This window comes from Erinaceus europaeus, chromosome 9, assembly GCF_950295315.1.
Source record: "Erinaceus europaeus chromosome 9, mEriEur2.1, whole genome shotgun sequence".
Lineage (NCBI taxonomy): Eukaryota > Metazoa > Chordata > Mammalia > Eulipotyphla > Erinaceidae > Erinaceus > Erinaceus europaeus.
In genome coordinates this window covers 49,892,362-49,908,001 of record NC_080170.1, presented here as the reverse complement: position 1 = coordinate 49,908,001, position 15,640 = coordinate 49,892,362, and the positions used below count along the sequence as shown (strand labels likewise).

General features: G+C 39.4%; 1 protein-coding gene across 6 annotated transcripts in view; it reads right to left on the bottom strand.

The window, feature by feature from the left end:
* The window catches only part of MROH9 (maestro heat like repeat family member 9), a 57,824-nt gene that overhangs the window by 6,385 nt on the left and 35,799 nt on the right, over positions 1-15,640 (bottom strand). For 5 of the 6 annotated variants that reach the window (XM_060196970.1, XM_060196972.1, XM_060196971.1 and 2 more), the window contains 8 exons: positions 15,388-15,537; positions 13,476-13,630; positions 10,545-10,710; positions 9,434-9,576; positions 7,548-7,685; positions 4,192-4,312; positions 2,777-2,914; positions 367-543 (listed from right to left, as the gene is read on the bottom strand). In XM_060196970.1, the coding sequence (XP_060052953.1) occupies positions 367-543; positions 2,777-2,914; positions 4,192-4,312; positions 7,548-7,685; positions 9,434-9,576; positions 10,545-10,710; positions 13,476-13,630; positions 15,388-15,537 (1,188 nt within the window). The remainder of the gene's footprint in view (positions 1-366; positions 544-2,776; positions 2,915-4,191; positions 4,313-7,547; positions 7,686-9,433; positions 9,577-10,544; positions 10,711-13,475; positions 13,631-15,387; positions 15,538-15,640) is intronic. The other variant, XM_060196974.1, reaches the window with a different exon arrangement.

The following is a 15,640-nucleotide window of genomic DNA, read 5'->3' as shown; positions in this document are numbered from 1 at the left end:
ATCCTGACAAGACTAGGACTCCAGAACCTGTCCTAACAAATAAGAAGGTGATCAGATGAGAGAGATTCTAGAAGAAAAAAGACAGCAAGTCAGAGTAAGAGTCTAACTTAAAAAGCACTATTTCACCCAAAAATAGAAACTTTTTATGAATTCTTTTTTATGAGCTGATCATTCCAGGTTTTTATAGTATAGTCAGAGAAAAAGATAGCCTTGCCTTGAATAATACTGTTATATCCTGGGGAAAAATGGGGATTTGCCTAAAATGCCTTCTACTGAGATTATTTTGGGGTGTCCTACTGGGGTGTCAGCTGGGACTTCAGCTCAACCATAAAATCTGATGATCCTTTGCATCTAGCTGTAACTTACATGATCCATCAGAGGGTAGTAGCTAGATGCAATTCGGCTACACAAAGAGGAGTAAGTTGTTTTGTCCAGTTTGATTAAAAGTCTCCGAAGGGTCAGCAAGGCTCGAATCACAACATTATTGTCTTTGGAAAAAAAGGCATCTATGATGGAGAATAATAAATTGCAGACATTTTCTGTCTATAAAAAAAGAGAGAGAGAGAAAGAATAGATATAGGATATGGGTATGGTGAGACTTGAAGTAGCATTTGGTATGTATACCTGTCAGTTTGGGTAGCATGTAATATTGTTTCTGAGTTGACTCATAAGATGCTACTTATTCATCATTTACTTATATACATTTTAAAATAAAGAAAAACAATGGTAACCAATACTCAAAACTTATCATTTCCTAATTCTTTGAATGAATTTTACTATTAAATGTTCTTGGGGCTATTTACATATATTTTGTCTCCAAGGTGGGAAGGTTAAGTAAAGTTCTTTTCTCAACTCTATGCTTAATGATGTCCTTTGAATAATGAATCTTTGCATGAGAATGAATAGCTTGAGTGATGAATCTTTGCATGAGAAACTGGTCTTACTTCCAGAGAGTTGATGGCTAAACATTTATCAACACTCCATTGGCAGTATGACCTGTAACATAGATGACAGGGACCTGTTTGACATAAGAAACATTAAGTAACTGGATCAGGTCATGGCAGCCAAGAGTCTATCTGAGCCAAACAGAACATAAGGCAAAGAAAGCAAAACCAAAACACACATACACACACACACACACACACACAGAGAGAGAGAGAGAGATAGAGAGAGAGAGAGAGATAGAGAGAGAAAGAGAGAGAGAGACACGGCTATTCCAGCAAAGGGAAAGGCTGGAAGGGATTAAGTAAAAGAAGTAAACAAATATGATTTGCCAAAGTAATAGAATCCCCCTGTGTTTTCTTTCCTGAAAAATACAAGTTGCTTCTCATTATTTTTCCCTAACTTGTCTAAATAATCCAGACACAGAATATCCCTTTAAAAAGTTAATAACATTGTAAAGAGTAGTAGTCAAGGCCATACATGATTTTCTGTTTGTGAAAAGAATGCACTTTTTTTTTTTTCATGTCTCCAGGGTTATTGCTGGGGCCTGGTGCCTGGTGCCTGCGCTAAAAATCCACTCCTCCTGGCAGCATCTTTTTTCCATTGTTGTTGCTGTTGGATAGGACAGAGAAAAATTGAGAGAGGAGGGGAAGGCAGAGAGGAGTAGACAAGAGAGAAGGTAGACACCTGCAGACCTGCTTCACTGCTTGCGAAGTACCCCCCACCCATCTGCAGGTGAGGAGCCAGGGGCTCAAACCAGGATCCTTGAGCTGGTCCTTGCACTTCACATTCTCTGCGCTCAACCGGTGTGTTACCTCCCGTCCCCTAAGAATGCACATTTATTTATCTGATTTAGTTAAAGCAAGTAAGTCGTGGTTTATTTCATTCTAAATGTAGAATGAGTGTCCATCAATAGACTCAAAACTTTCAGAGACTATGCTTAATAGAAGAAGCAAGATTTTATTATCAAAGCTCTTGTTCATCAGATGATTTATGGACCATCTACACTCTCAGCACTGGGCCAGATACTGTGGTTCTTACAAGAGAATTATAAAACACAGGGGTATGCTTAGATTCAATCTTCCTGGAAGACATAAATACTCAGGTAACTCATTGGGAACTATATTAGACCATACTTCTCAAGTTTAGTTTCTATTAGAATCACCTGAGTGAGCTTGAGAACCATAGGTTGGTGGGCCCTGCTCCCAGAATGCCCAGTTCCACTGATCTGAGGTGGGGTACATTCCTAACAACTTTACAGGAGATGCTGCTATATAAATCAGAGAAACACTGATAGAAAACATTGTATAAGGAAGTATTCATAGTTGTAGCTCCTTGAGATGGGGCTTCAGAAGATCAGAATATTCAGTGAAATTAGACTTATGCAGATCATTGAAAAAGCATAAAAACGCATGTGGAAGGAAGTGCTATGAGCAAGTGTTCTGAGATAGGAATTAATGTGCATGGGTATATGTTACAGGGGAAATGAATCTAGGTTTGTGTGATTTAGATTGTTAGAAGAATGCTTGAATATGGCAGTGCTGATAAATTCTCATGTAATAAGTAGTTTTCTGGGGGAGAGGGAGTCGAAATAAGGTGTTAGGAAACACTACACTGTTTTAGCAAATCCTTTCCACTCAATCCAGTATTCTTTTTGCTGTTATATCAGGCTTTGGTATTATTTTAGCTTCACATAAATTGAAAGAGAAAAGGTGGCAGCAATAAATTGATCAGGATGGATACTAGTAACAGTGACTCTCAGATTATGAGTTGGATGATGTTGGGAGACAGAAATTACACACACGCACACGCACACGCACACACACACACACACCTCATTGATAACTGGTGCCATAGTGGCAATTTTCTGCAGGCTTAGTTTGCAAACTGCAGGATTGGGGTCATTGACCCAGTTTCTGAAGAGAGACAAAAATTCTTCTGGGAATGGGTCCTTGAAGAAGTTATTCAGGAGCTGAAAGAAAATAGTTAAGTTCATAAGTAGAGGAGAGACTAACACATGACTTTTTTTTTACATTTTTATTAGTGATTTAATATTGATTTAATAAAATTGTGAGATAATTGTGGTGCACATACAGTTCCCACCACCAGAGTTCTGTGTCCTATCCCCGTCACTGGAAACTATAGTAGTTCTCCTAATGTCACCAATATGTGCTGATTCTATAACTGTGTATCTGTATCTATCTGTCTGCCTGTCTATCTATCTATCTATCTATCTATCTATTTATCTATTTTTTCCATATTCCTTCTTTCACTTCCTTTGTAGGTCACTTCTATACCTACTATTTTTTCCAAGTGTCTTTCCTTTTTTCCTCTTCTCTCTCAAATAAGCAAAATCATGCCTGGCTTTCTCTGGTGTTTTCCAGATTCACTTTCCTTTCATTGGTGGTATAAAAATAAGATTCCTGGTGACCAACACTTTGGGCCTAGGTGGGATGGGGGTACAGAGCCCTAAGGCTTATTTCTCCCCCACTGGAAGTATGGGCCAAAATTCTGTTTGGGGTGCAGAATATGGGAGTTCTAGCTTCTGTAATTGCTTCTCCACTGGACATGGGTATTAGCAGGTTGATCCATACCCCTAGAGTAATACATGACTTCTGATTAATAAAAATCAAGATGTTATCAGTAATATTGGCACATAAGTCCTAGTAAAGCTCCAGATGTAAAAGCTTTGACATATTATTATATGTTCATTTGATTTTAATCAGATGATTTCAATTTTTAGAATGTAGCTACATGCCTTTGCAAATAAAATAACTCAATTTTCTCAATTTTCATGACTCTTGGTCATATGTTGTAATCTTCATCTACAAAGTATTAAAGATCTTTATCTTCATTTTATATACCTTTTTGACCAATTTTTTTCTGTAGAGTCTGAAGTATTCTTTAGATTCCCAGATATAAACTATTATCTTTAGTAAATTTACATATAACAATATATTTTAGCAAACTTGTAGGATTAATGAACTGGTACTCCAAATTTGTGTAGTAGCATCTATACAAATCTCCACACCCTAAGAAATGTTAAAAAAAACAAACCTGGAGTGGGAAAAAAAGACAACTTTCTCATAATACAGATTTATTTCCACCTCCTCTCCTCAAATATCTGTCATTTTCTTAATTTTTAGAAAGACTTATTTTTCAGAGATAAGTGGTTGGAGCACTGATTCAAATTTGGATAAATAAAAAGAATAGGAAGTAGATTACTAGTAGTTTCCTAATGAAACTCACTTCAGTGAGGAATATTATTGTGATGACCATGTCTTCTGACCTTCTTGGATCTTCCACTGACAGCTTGTAGAGATAGCGTAAGGTCTCTGGAAACTGTGGGAATTTATGTTCACTGAGAGTTCTGTAAAGAAGAATTAAGATAATGAATTGGTAAATAAGAAGACATTCTAAGTCATCAAATGATAATGCTAGAAGAGAAAATTTTTTCCTTGTAATTTTTACCATTCTGGGAAGAAGCAATGTTCTTTTCGGGCATCTCCTAATCAAAGATACACTGAAGACTGGTGGAATTAGAAATCATCTCTCTTTCCTTATTGTCATTACTCTTTCCTGTCTCCCCTTTCTGTTCCACAAAACAGAACACTCTGTAGCAACCTTAGTCCCTATCAAATAATTTAATCAAGGAAAACAGACTAAGTAATATGCAATAAATAATGTTTCATCATACATAGACACACAAATTGCCTTGATTTTAGTTTAAGCCTTCCTTTAAGTGACATAAAGGAAAAGGGAGTTTAGGATTGTCCCTGGGTTATGCTGGAGACAGGAGGTAAGTTCTGACTTGCTGATCCTTTCCCTATTACTTGAGCTTATAGCTGTGCTCCAGGACTGGAGATTAGCTATGGGTCAGCTGATTCTACTTGAAGACCCCAGGTTGGCTTTTCAAATATTATTGTGCATACAAATCACCAGGTATCTCACTCAACTGCAAATTCAGTAGGTCTGGAGTAGGCCTTGAGATTCTATATTTTTCACTCCTAAATTAGTATATGGACTGTTGGGCAGCCCCCTGCTCCATGCTGCATTGCTGATAGTATGGTCTATTTACATAATCATTGTTTTGCCTGAGACCCACCCTGCCTGCAGGGTATTGGTTAATCCCACTGGTTAGAACCTTCCCAACAGCTGCTATGGAAGCTTTCTACCTTCGAGCTCTTTTCTCCACCCCCTCTCCTAGCCATTTCCTTTTCCGATTTGCCACTTCCGGTTTCTAAGATATAAAAAGCATTGTCTCTGATCAATAAAGGCATTGCATTGCATTTCTGCTCTGCCACAAGTTCCTGGTCTCTTCTCTCTCTGGCAATGCTAGCTCTGCAATGAACCACACCTTGAATCAGAAGACCAAAAGGAGGAGCTGGGTGGTGGTGCATCTTGTTGTGTGCACACATTATCATGCACAAGAACCTGGGTTCAAATCCTCGGTCCCTATTTGCAGGAGGAAAGCTTTATGAACAGTGAAGCAGAACAAAAAGTATATCTCTTTTTCTCTTCTTCTCTATCTCCCCTTCCCCTCTCAATTTCTCTCTGTCCTGTCAAATATATACATAGAAAAAAATTTAAAAAATATTCAGGGGTACAGTCATGCCACACAAATGATGAGGGTACACTCTGATGCATACATCTTAATTTCATTATGGTGCCAGCATCATAGTATAACTACATGTACCTGATAGTAAAACATAGTACAAATCTTGGCTCCATGGTTTGCCTGTTGAACCACTGTCATATATATGGCCCATAAATAACAGAAATGCCTTTAAGGTACCATGACTAAGGATAAAGGGACCTTTAACAGTACCCCAAGAAGGTTGTGAAGTACTACACTATTTAATTTTTTTAAATTTATTTAATTTATTTATTTATTCCCTTTTGTTGCCCTTGTTGTTTTATTGTTGTAGTTATTATTGTTGTCGTCGTTGTTGGATAGGACAGAGAGAAATGGAGAGAGGAGGGGAAGACAGAGAGGGGGAGAGAAAGACAGACACCTGCAGACCTGCTTCACCACTTGTGAAGCGACGCCCCTGCAGGTGGGCAGCCGGGGTTCGAACCGGGATCCCTATGCCGGTCCTTGTGCTTTGCGCCACCTGCTCTTAAACCGCTGCGCTACAGCCCGACTCCCAGTACTACACTTTTTAAAAGTTAAATGTGTTCCTGAGTTCTCTGTGCAATTAAGATGACTTTAAAAATACAAGAGCTGGGAGTCGGGCTGTAGCGCAGCGGGTTAAGCGCAGGTGGCGCAAAGCACAAGGACTGGCATAAGGATCCCGGTTCCACCTGCAGGGGAGTCGCTTCACAGTCAGTGAAGCAGGTCTGCAGGTGTCTATCTTTCTCTCTTCCTCTCTGTCTTCCCCTCCTCTCTCCATTTCTCTCTGTCCTATCCAACAACGACAACAACAATAATAACTACAACAATAAAACAACAAGGGCAACAAAAGGGAATAGAATAAATAAATAAAATAAAATATTTTTTTTAAAAAAAAAGAAGATAAAAATACAAGAGCCCAGAGACTGTATTTTCTGTGTCTGTCATATCTTCCAGTGGTTCAAGATGTGGTCAAGGCCAATATGTATTTCTATTATTATTTTTTAAAAAATATTTATTTATTTCCTTTTTGTTGCCCTTATTTTTTAAAAATAGTATTTCTATTATTTTTTAAGGTTTATTTTAGTTTGCATAAAATAGAATTTCATGAGAGAAAGACAGAAACACCCATGGACCATTCTAGTGCTGGGAACTTCGGTTATACAAGTCTCGAACTCTACAAACTCGAGACATCTCTCTAATTTTTGGGCAGAAAATCTGGTTTCTAAAATCAGAAGCTTGTGGGCTAGGGAGAGAGCTTGGCATAGAGAACAGGACTTCATGCCTAAGACCCAGGATTTGATCCCTGGCATTGCTATATTCCCAAGATAAGCAATGCTCTGGCCTCACAGACACTCTCATAAAAATAAAGAACTTTTATATATAAATAAAAAATAAAATAAATGTCTTTTTTTCTTTAAAGAAAACTTGATATTCACTGACAACCTAACAAGGAAAAAGAACATTTCTTTTGCAAGAGATATAATTCCACTTCTGTTATACTTTTTTAATTTGCAAAATAAAAAAAACATCGACAAGACCATAAGCTAAGAGGGGTACAATTCCACGCATTTCCCGCCACCATATCCTATCCCCTCCCTTGAAAGCTTTCCTATTATTTATCTCTCTGGGAACTGTTATACTTTTTATAATGTATTTGCTCACTGTAAGTGTCTTAAGGGTCCTCTCTTGCTCACAGGACATGACTCAGCAACAGAGGAAGAGCAAATCAGGCTCCTCTCTAGTTCACTTTCTTTGGAAGAGGAACTTCTTCTATGGAGGAAGGTTAATTGAATATCTGTGCCAGAGGATAAGGGGGTAAGGCAGGTAAAACTTTGCTAGAGGAGGGGAAACCTCCCAAAAGAAGTGAAGAAGGTACAGTCAGATGACAGTTGAGTTCACTAGGAGAGATGGGGACATTGGGATCCTTGAGACTTGTTTGAAGGAAGCTGAAGAGGGGAGAGAAACCCTTTTACAGAGACCCTGCTCTTACTTGGCAATGAGGTAGACAGAGTGGTGGTGAAACAGCGTTTGTGAAAACTGGCTCCAGCAGTTCTTTTTCTTCAGAGCAGAGTCTACTTCCTGCAGTCCGGAGCAGGTGAGCAGTGTTCGCAGAGCCTCTTGGGCATAGCTAGAACCCCAGAGAAGAGCAGAGTCATTATGTAGCAGTGACCTTCTCAAAATGAAGTATAGGACCTGACCAGCTTATTTTACTCCCTCTGGACAGGATGCAGCTATACAGCTTTGGGACAAGGGTGAGGGGTGAGGAGTGGGTGCTGTTTAAGAGGAAGGTTACTGCTAGATGCTCTTCATTCCCCCAGATGAGATATAGGGTAAAAATGAAACCATAGCACATGCACACACACATGTACACAAGCAGATATACCACATGACTGGTGAGCTCTACGCAGGAGCCAGATGATGACTCACCCAGGTGAGCTAACATTACCATACACAAAGACCTGGGTTCAAGGCACCAATGCCCTCTTCCCTCCTCTCCCCATCTGCATACATATGGGAAGCTTCATGAGTAGTGAGTGAAGCACTGCTGCAAGTGTCTCTCTTTCTCTTTTCCTCTCTATCTCCCTCATAATCTCTCACTCCTATCAAATAAAAATTTTAAAAAATAGATAAATAAAGGAAAATGGTCACTAGGATTGATGGATTTGTTGTGCAGGCACCTAACACTAGTGATAACGGTGGTGGCAATAATAAAACAAAATAAAAAGCTCTGCCTGGTTGAGAAGGCCACACCAGCCAAGGGACTATAGAGGGCTATTGGGCCCAGATTTCCCCAAAGAGCAGCAATGCCCATTGTCCTCTCTTGGGAGGAAAGAGCTGAATCCTATGTGAACACACAACCACATGCCATCCCAAGCACCCTGCTTTCCAATTCCAAGCTGACAATCCAGAACCCACTAGCACCTGCAGATTGATTGCACACAGTTACCCCAGGCATCACTCTCTGGGTGAGTAAGAGAGCTGGAATGGGTGTGGCTCTGAGTCCAATGCAGTCTCTGTTGTTCCTCCTATTCTTTTAGGGGTAGTCCTTGCTTTGGTGTGTGTATGCATGTGTGTGTGTGTGTGTGTGTGTGTGTGTGTGTGTGTGTGTGTGTGTATGTGTGTGTGTGTGTGTGTGTGTGATTTTTTCTATTTCTCCTCTCCTTCTTTCTTTCTTTCTTTTTTTCTTTCTTTCTTTCTTTCTCTCAAGTGTTGCAGGAGGATGAACCCAGAGCTTCACACATGGACAAGACTGCCAAGTCTTTTTTCTATATTTTTTGAGAAGGGGAAACAAAGACTGAATGAAAGAGAGATGCCACAGCACTACTTCATCTATGGAATTTTCTTGGTGCTTCTATGTGGTGCTGGGGTTTGCACTCAGAACATGTGTACCAGAACATGATTTTTTGATTGTGTTCTGGGGGGATGATACCTTTTAAAATTTTTAATTAATTATTATTATTATTTTAGATAGAGAAGGAGAGGCAGTGTGTGTGTGTGTGTGTGTGTGTGTGTATGTCTGTGTGTGTGTGAAAGAGACCACAATAGCAAAGCTTTCTTCAATGTGCAAGGGCCAGACTCAAACTTGGATTATGCACACAGCAAAGCAGCACACTACCCAAGTTTTGCCAGCCCTATGCAGAATCATTTCTCTTCTCCCTCTCCCTACCCCTCTGACCACCCCCTGCCCCCCACACACACCCTAGCTCACTCCCAGAAACTCAGGAAATTGCTTAAGATGCTTCAGAGGCAGGAAAGCTGTAAAATGAAAACACCCCATATAGGGAGATTAATGGCTCCACAAGATCCCAGGGAGCAGAAAGTGCTGACAGCTGGAAGCCGATTTCTGATTATGTCAAATAACCATGACTGTCTCACCAAACAGTGTTCTTTGTCAACAGTTTCACTTCACTACTGTAAAACTGTTGCAGTAAGAGGGCCATCAGGAGCTGTGGGAAGAACTGGGCTACAGCTTTCTTGTAAGACTTCAGTGGCAGCAAGGTGCTCAGGGCCTGGGAAGCCTGCAGGGAAAGAAGGGTAGAGGATGTAAGGCTCTCCCTCTGAACATAGCCAGTCTCAGAGAAGAGGAGTGGGGACTCTCAAGCCCTCCTCCCCAAGCGCTTTGCAGGATTCCCAAAGCATCCACACATTCATTCATTCATTCATTCATTCATTCATTCATTTACCATCGAGATATGGAGTTAGTCTGGAACCAGGAAGTGTGGCAAATATTCTATCATAAGGATTCCCCAAATCATTATCAGAATACATAGGTGTTAATTTACTATGTCACAGTAAGACTTCTGTTAGTAGCTTTTAGGAATAAGTTTGGGGGAGTCAAAACTTAGATGTGGATTTTCATTATGAAAAAAATCAGGAATCCATCTCCCAAGTTACCATGTTGTCCAAGGGTCAACTGAATAATTATGGCACAAGTGAGACTAGATTTTCCTCTGCCCATAAATACTTGTATGGTATAGGTGATAGTGGCTCTAGGATAAAAAAAGTCTACTTTTTCACTCTTGCTCACGTCTCCTTATTTATTTATTTATTGCTTCTGTGCATTCTCATACAAGATAAGCTTTCAACTCAGTATTTTTGCCTTCTTTTCCATCTAGAACATTCTTCCTCAGAGACCTGTAGAAGTTACTCTGTTACTTCATTTGGGTTTCTGCTTAAATGTCATCATAACAGAGGGCCTCCCTGATAAACTCAACTGTGTCCTCCTGTCACTCCCTCCCTCATGCAAACCTTTGTTTTTATTCTAAGCATTGTACCATCTGACATACCATATGTCTTCCCATTCCTTGTCAACCTCAGAATGTCACCTTCATGGTTAGAATAAACACTTAATGTTGAGTGAGTGAATAAATGAACGGCAGCAGGACTGTGCTGAGGAAGTGTGAGAAGTCTGATGCAGAAAGGGGTTTTCATGCCTAGAAAAAGACACTGAGAAGAAAATAAACCAAAAAACTCATAGTGTCATTACCGCCACAGGCATCATGTTGACTGAGTCGACAGATAAGCGTCTTCGCTGCACCATGATCTTATGCTTCTCCCCTGGCTTCCCCTTCAGGATCAGCAGGATGGTCTTCAGCACCTGTGGGGCCACTTGTGATTCCAGACCAGCTGCCTGCCACATGAGTATCAGTGTGCTGCAGATATAATCCTGATGAGAAGCATGTACCTCTCCTTTCATACTTAAACAGTGACATGAATCAGGAAAAGAGACTTGGGTTTACATCTCTATAGAGCAGAGACACTGTAGACCAGTCCAACACAAACTAGGTTCTCATTTCTGTATGATTCCTGTTAAGTCTCCTTGAAAAAAGAGGAAGGATCTCAGTGTGTTGTGGAAAACAGAGGCTGTAATTTACTTCCCTTTTTTATGTTTTATTATCATCTTTATTGGACAGAGACAGTCAGAAATTGAGAGGGTAGGGGGTGATAGAGAGAGAAAGAGACAGAGAGACACCTGCAGGCCTGCTTCATCACTCTCAAAGCTTTCCTCTTGCAGGTTCAGGGACCGGGGACTTGAACCCGGGTTCTTGTGAACTATAACCTGTACGCTCAACCAGATGTGCCACCACCTGGTTCCAGCAATTTCATTTTCTGTTGCTACTTAAATAGTTCTCTGCAAAGACTCATAGAAGGAAAAGATGAAGAAATTCAGAGAATCATCACAGTAAACCATCCACACAAAATGACAGCTAGAAGTAAAAAGGAATAAGAACAATTTAATAATAAAAAATGTAGTAAATAAGTCATATATATCAGAAATCATCCTAAACATGTATAGTCTGAACTCTCCAATCAAAAGATGGAGTGGCTGAATTGGTTGTTTATAAGAAACTCACATTAAATATAAAGACAAGCATAGACTTAAGAGTGAAAAGCTGAAGAAAGGTGCTGATAATACAGAGAAAAGTACATGGACATCCAATTGTCTAGAACTCATTTTCAATTGCCTCTGCTCATAGGACTCCTCTTGGGTCCATGAGGAAAACCTTATGGGCATCAAATTTCACATGTCCTGACCATTCCCTTACCCCTTGATCAAACTGTTCTTTTGGTAAATCTATAGTTTTCCTTGGTTTAGCTTAATTCCAAATTCTAGTCTTTTCTACCTCACTCATCACCTACTGTTGTACAAAACCTGTTGCTGATTATCTTGATTACATTCATCCAACTTTAACTGTATTTATTTCCTCAGCATATCTCATTTGCCTTGGAGTCGGGCAGCTTTTATTATCTCTATGTGAGTTTATTCTCTTTAATCAACACAGTGCTTGAAGCCTGGAGATATTTTATACATAGAATACTTTAATCATGAAGGGAAGAAATAACATAAAATCTTATGAGGACTTTTGGTTTCCAGAAAATTTCTAAATAGTAAAAAATGTTGTGAACTCAAATAAATACTTCCTAAATACAGTCTTTTAGTTTGACAAATAAAATTGCATGAATCATTGGTTTAGCATTTTTTTAAAGTTTTTTTTAAATTTTATTTTTATTTTATTTATTCCCTTTTGTTGCCCTTGTTGTTTTATTGTTGTAGTTATTATTGTTGTTGTCGTTGTTGGATAGGACAGAGAGAAATGGAGAGAGGAGGGGAGAAAGACACCTGCAGACCTGCTTCACCGCCTGTGAAGCGACTCCCCTGCAGGTGGGGAGCCGGGGTTCGAACCGGGATCCTTATGCCCATCCTTGTGCTTTGCGCCACCTGCGCTTAACCCGCTGCGCTACAACCCGACTCCCCGGTTTAGCATTTTAATACCCTTTCACAGTCATTAATTGAGCACACATAGCAGCTTTACAGGTAGAAAGTAACTTTTGGGGGGGACTGGGCGGTAGCGCAGCGGGTTAAGCACCACGTGGTGCAAAGCACAAGGGCCAGCTCAAGGACCCGGTTCAAGCCCCTGGCTCCCCTCCTCCAGGGGAGTGACTTCACTGGCGGTGAAGCAGGTCTTCAGGTGTCTTTCTCTCCCTCTTTCAGTCTTTCCATTGTCTCTTAATTTCTCTCTGTCCTATCCAATGACAGCAAAAATAACAAGGGCAACCAAAGGGAAAAAATAGCTTCCAGGAGCAGTGGATTCTTAGAGCCTCAGCAATAACCGTAGAGGCAAAAAAAAAAAAAACATAACTTTTTCATTTCACAGATGAAGAAACTGAAGTTCAGGAATCTGTGACATTTGCATGGCATCATAGAAAGTGGTTAAGGTTAGGACAGAGTTCAGATTCTTTTTTTTACAATGGCTGAAGCCTTTTATAGTGTTCATATCGGAGAAATGATGCCTTCATTGCCCAGGCACAAACTATGGAAATGGAGCAATGTAATTTACTAAGCTCTTCTCATGTATCTTTTAAATTCACACTGTTCTGTTCTACAAACTCATCTTAGAATTATTCTTAAAATATTCCTTATGATCTTAACTGTGAATTTCAGATGAACACTTACAAGACAAGGGACTCCCAGTTGTACCTGACAGTTTTTAATATTTCATTATTTTACTGGTAGGTGAAAATAGTTTATGTCTGTCTTTCACAAATGAATAAACCACTAAATGAATTTTGTCACATGTGAGAAAAACAATCCATTGTCATTTTAAAGTCTTGTCTTATGGACTTTGCAGCAGAACACAATTTAAAGCCTTAGATATATGGCAGTGATAGGGGTCATATCTTGATGATCTGCTATATGCCAGGGTTTCATATGGATCTTACTTGAGCCTTATTGTCATCCTATGTGAAATAACATGCAGAATCTTATTTAAGTTTTATTGCTATTCTATATGATGCAAAAAAATATAACTCTCTCAGAACAACAACAACAAAATCCAAATCTGACCATGTAAGATCAAGACCCAAGCCCAGGTCTGTGTGAGTTACACACTTTGTGGGAGGGCTCAGGAGGCTTTACCTGTTTGCTGGAACTGAGTAATCCATTAGGTGAAAGATGACCTTCTTTGGTGAAGTGCGAGTTAACAAGGTGATGAGCCATAGCAAAACCTGCTTCATAGAGGGAGAAGAGTTTTCCTGCAGCTGCTTATAAATCTCATCCATAATCTTAGACACCTGGAAAAGTCATGCACCAGGTCAGAAGGATTCAGTCCTCTTCTGAATGACTGGCAGCAGTCAACATACAGGATGAATTAGCAGAAGGGGCACACATGTCTGCAACTGCACAGTGCAAGCCATGCATTTGGATAGTGAATAATTGAGTATTTACAAGTGAAAGGAAATGACTGTTTAAAAAATTTTCTTCTTAGGCTGGGGGTATGGATCGACCTGCCGATGCTCATGTCTAGTGGAGAAGTAGTTAAAGAAGCCAGAACCCCTACTTTCTACACCTCAAAACTATTTTTGGTTCATACTCCCAGTGGGGGAGAAATGATAGGGGGAAGATGACCTTAGGGCTCTAAACTCCAACTCCATCAGGACCCAGAGAGAGAAGAGGAAAAGGGAGGGATGTTTGGATGTAGTAATAGGTTTATGTGTGACTTGGAAAGGAAGGGAAGATGGGATCATAGGAAAAAACAAAAGGGTAAATATATGCAAATATAGACAGATAGTTGTAGAGATAATAGTTAAGCTATATCTGCAACCTTAAGAGAACTGCTGTAACCGACAATGGAGGGATTGAGGATTCAGAACTCTGGTGGTGGGAACAGTGCAGAATTGTACCCCTATTATCTTGTAATTTTGTAAATCATTATTAAATCGCTAATAAAATTTAAAAATAAAACTAAGATAATATTTGTTTTCTTTGAGGGTGGGTAGATTTCATTATGTGAAATAAATTCAAAATAGCAAACATGTCACTCAAGTCCTTTAAGAAAGTCAAAACAATATAACTGAATGTCAGTAGAACTATATATTTCATTCCTCCCCCTCCAAAATCAAAGATTTGAATTTGTCATTGTGAAGGGGTCAATCATATATTGGAGAAATGGCCCAGAACAGTGAATACCAAGTCATGATCCTGCCAACTCTATTCAAAGTGCCTGCGTTTTCTTTATTCTCCACTCTTTTATTTTTAGACCTAGAACAGGTCTCAAATCTGCAGGTGTGTACTCAACATCTAATCAAATCCACCCAGGTTACCTCACTTCTTTTGAAAGTACTCCTCAGAGGTTTTAAGCTAAAAAGTGCAAATGTATATTCCATTGCAATTGTAATTTCGGTAATTCAGTGGTCCATGTACAACCTTCTCCTCTAAACAAAAGGACAAATAAAGAAGGTACTCAGCAGTGAAGGACATAACTTCTACCAACCATGCTTGAAGGTGAAGAGGAATGGGAGGCAGTAAATCATTGTTCTCCAGAGACTTCTTAGTTGGTTGCTCAGAGACTTTTTTTCTCTTTCCCTTTTAAATAAGGCATGTCTTTAAGACAAGCCAACAGTGTTTCTGGATGTTCAATTATAGAAATGATGAACTGCTTTACGGAATAAAGAAAGACTTGCTCTAATAGATTCATTTAGAGATTTTAAGTCCACATAGTGTATGTGAAATTTAGGGTGTTTTAAGTGATAATTTTAACCATTCATTGTGGCTGACTTTAGAGCCAAACCCTGTTTAAGATAAGAATCTACAATCAGGAGGCAGTATTTAGTAGTTTATTGGAAATTAAGGTACAGTGAAAAGTTGATGAAGCCCAATTTTTTTGATATTTTTGGTTAATGATTTTACTATAGTTGAGGCTGACTTTCCATGTTTAGTTTGACCTAGGGATCTTACCAAGTGAGACATTATATATCTAGTCACTGTGACCTGTGCATATTAACATGAATACCTGTTTATGTTACCATAGTGACTAATGTATCTTACTTACCATGGTGATCTTTTGGGCATAGTATTCCAGAGTCAATGTCAGCAGAATTGCTGCTTCATATGCAGTTGTTACGTTAGGCAATGGAATTTTTATCAGGAGACTCCATACAAAGTCAGTCAGCAAACCTGGCAGTAAGGCTTGTCCTATATTCTGAAATCGAAAAGAAGAGTCATGACTTGAGGGCTTTTCTGCATCAACATAAGAAAGATCATTTGGCCAGGGTGGAGCTTTAGAGTCAGGTAGGACCCTAGTC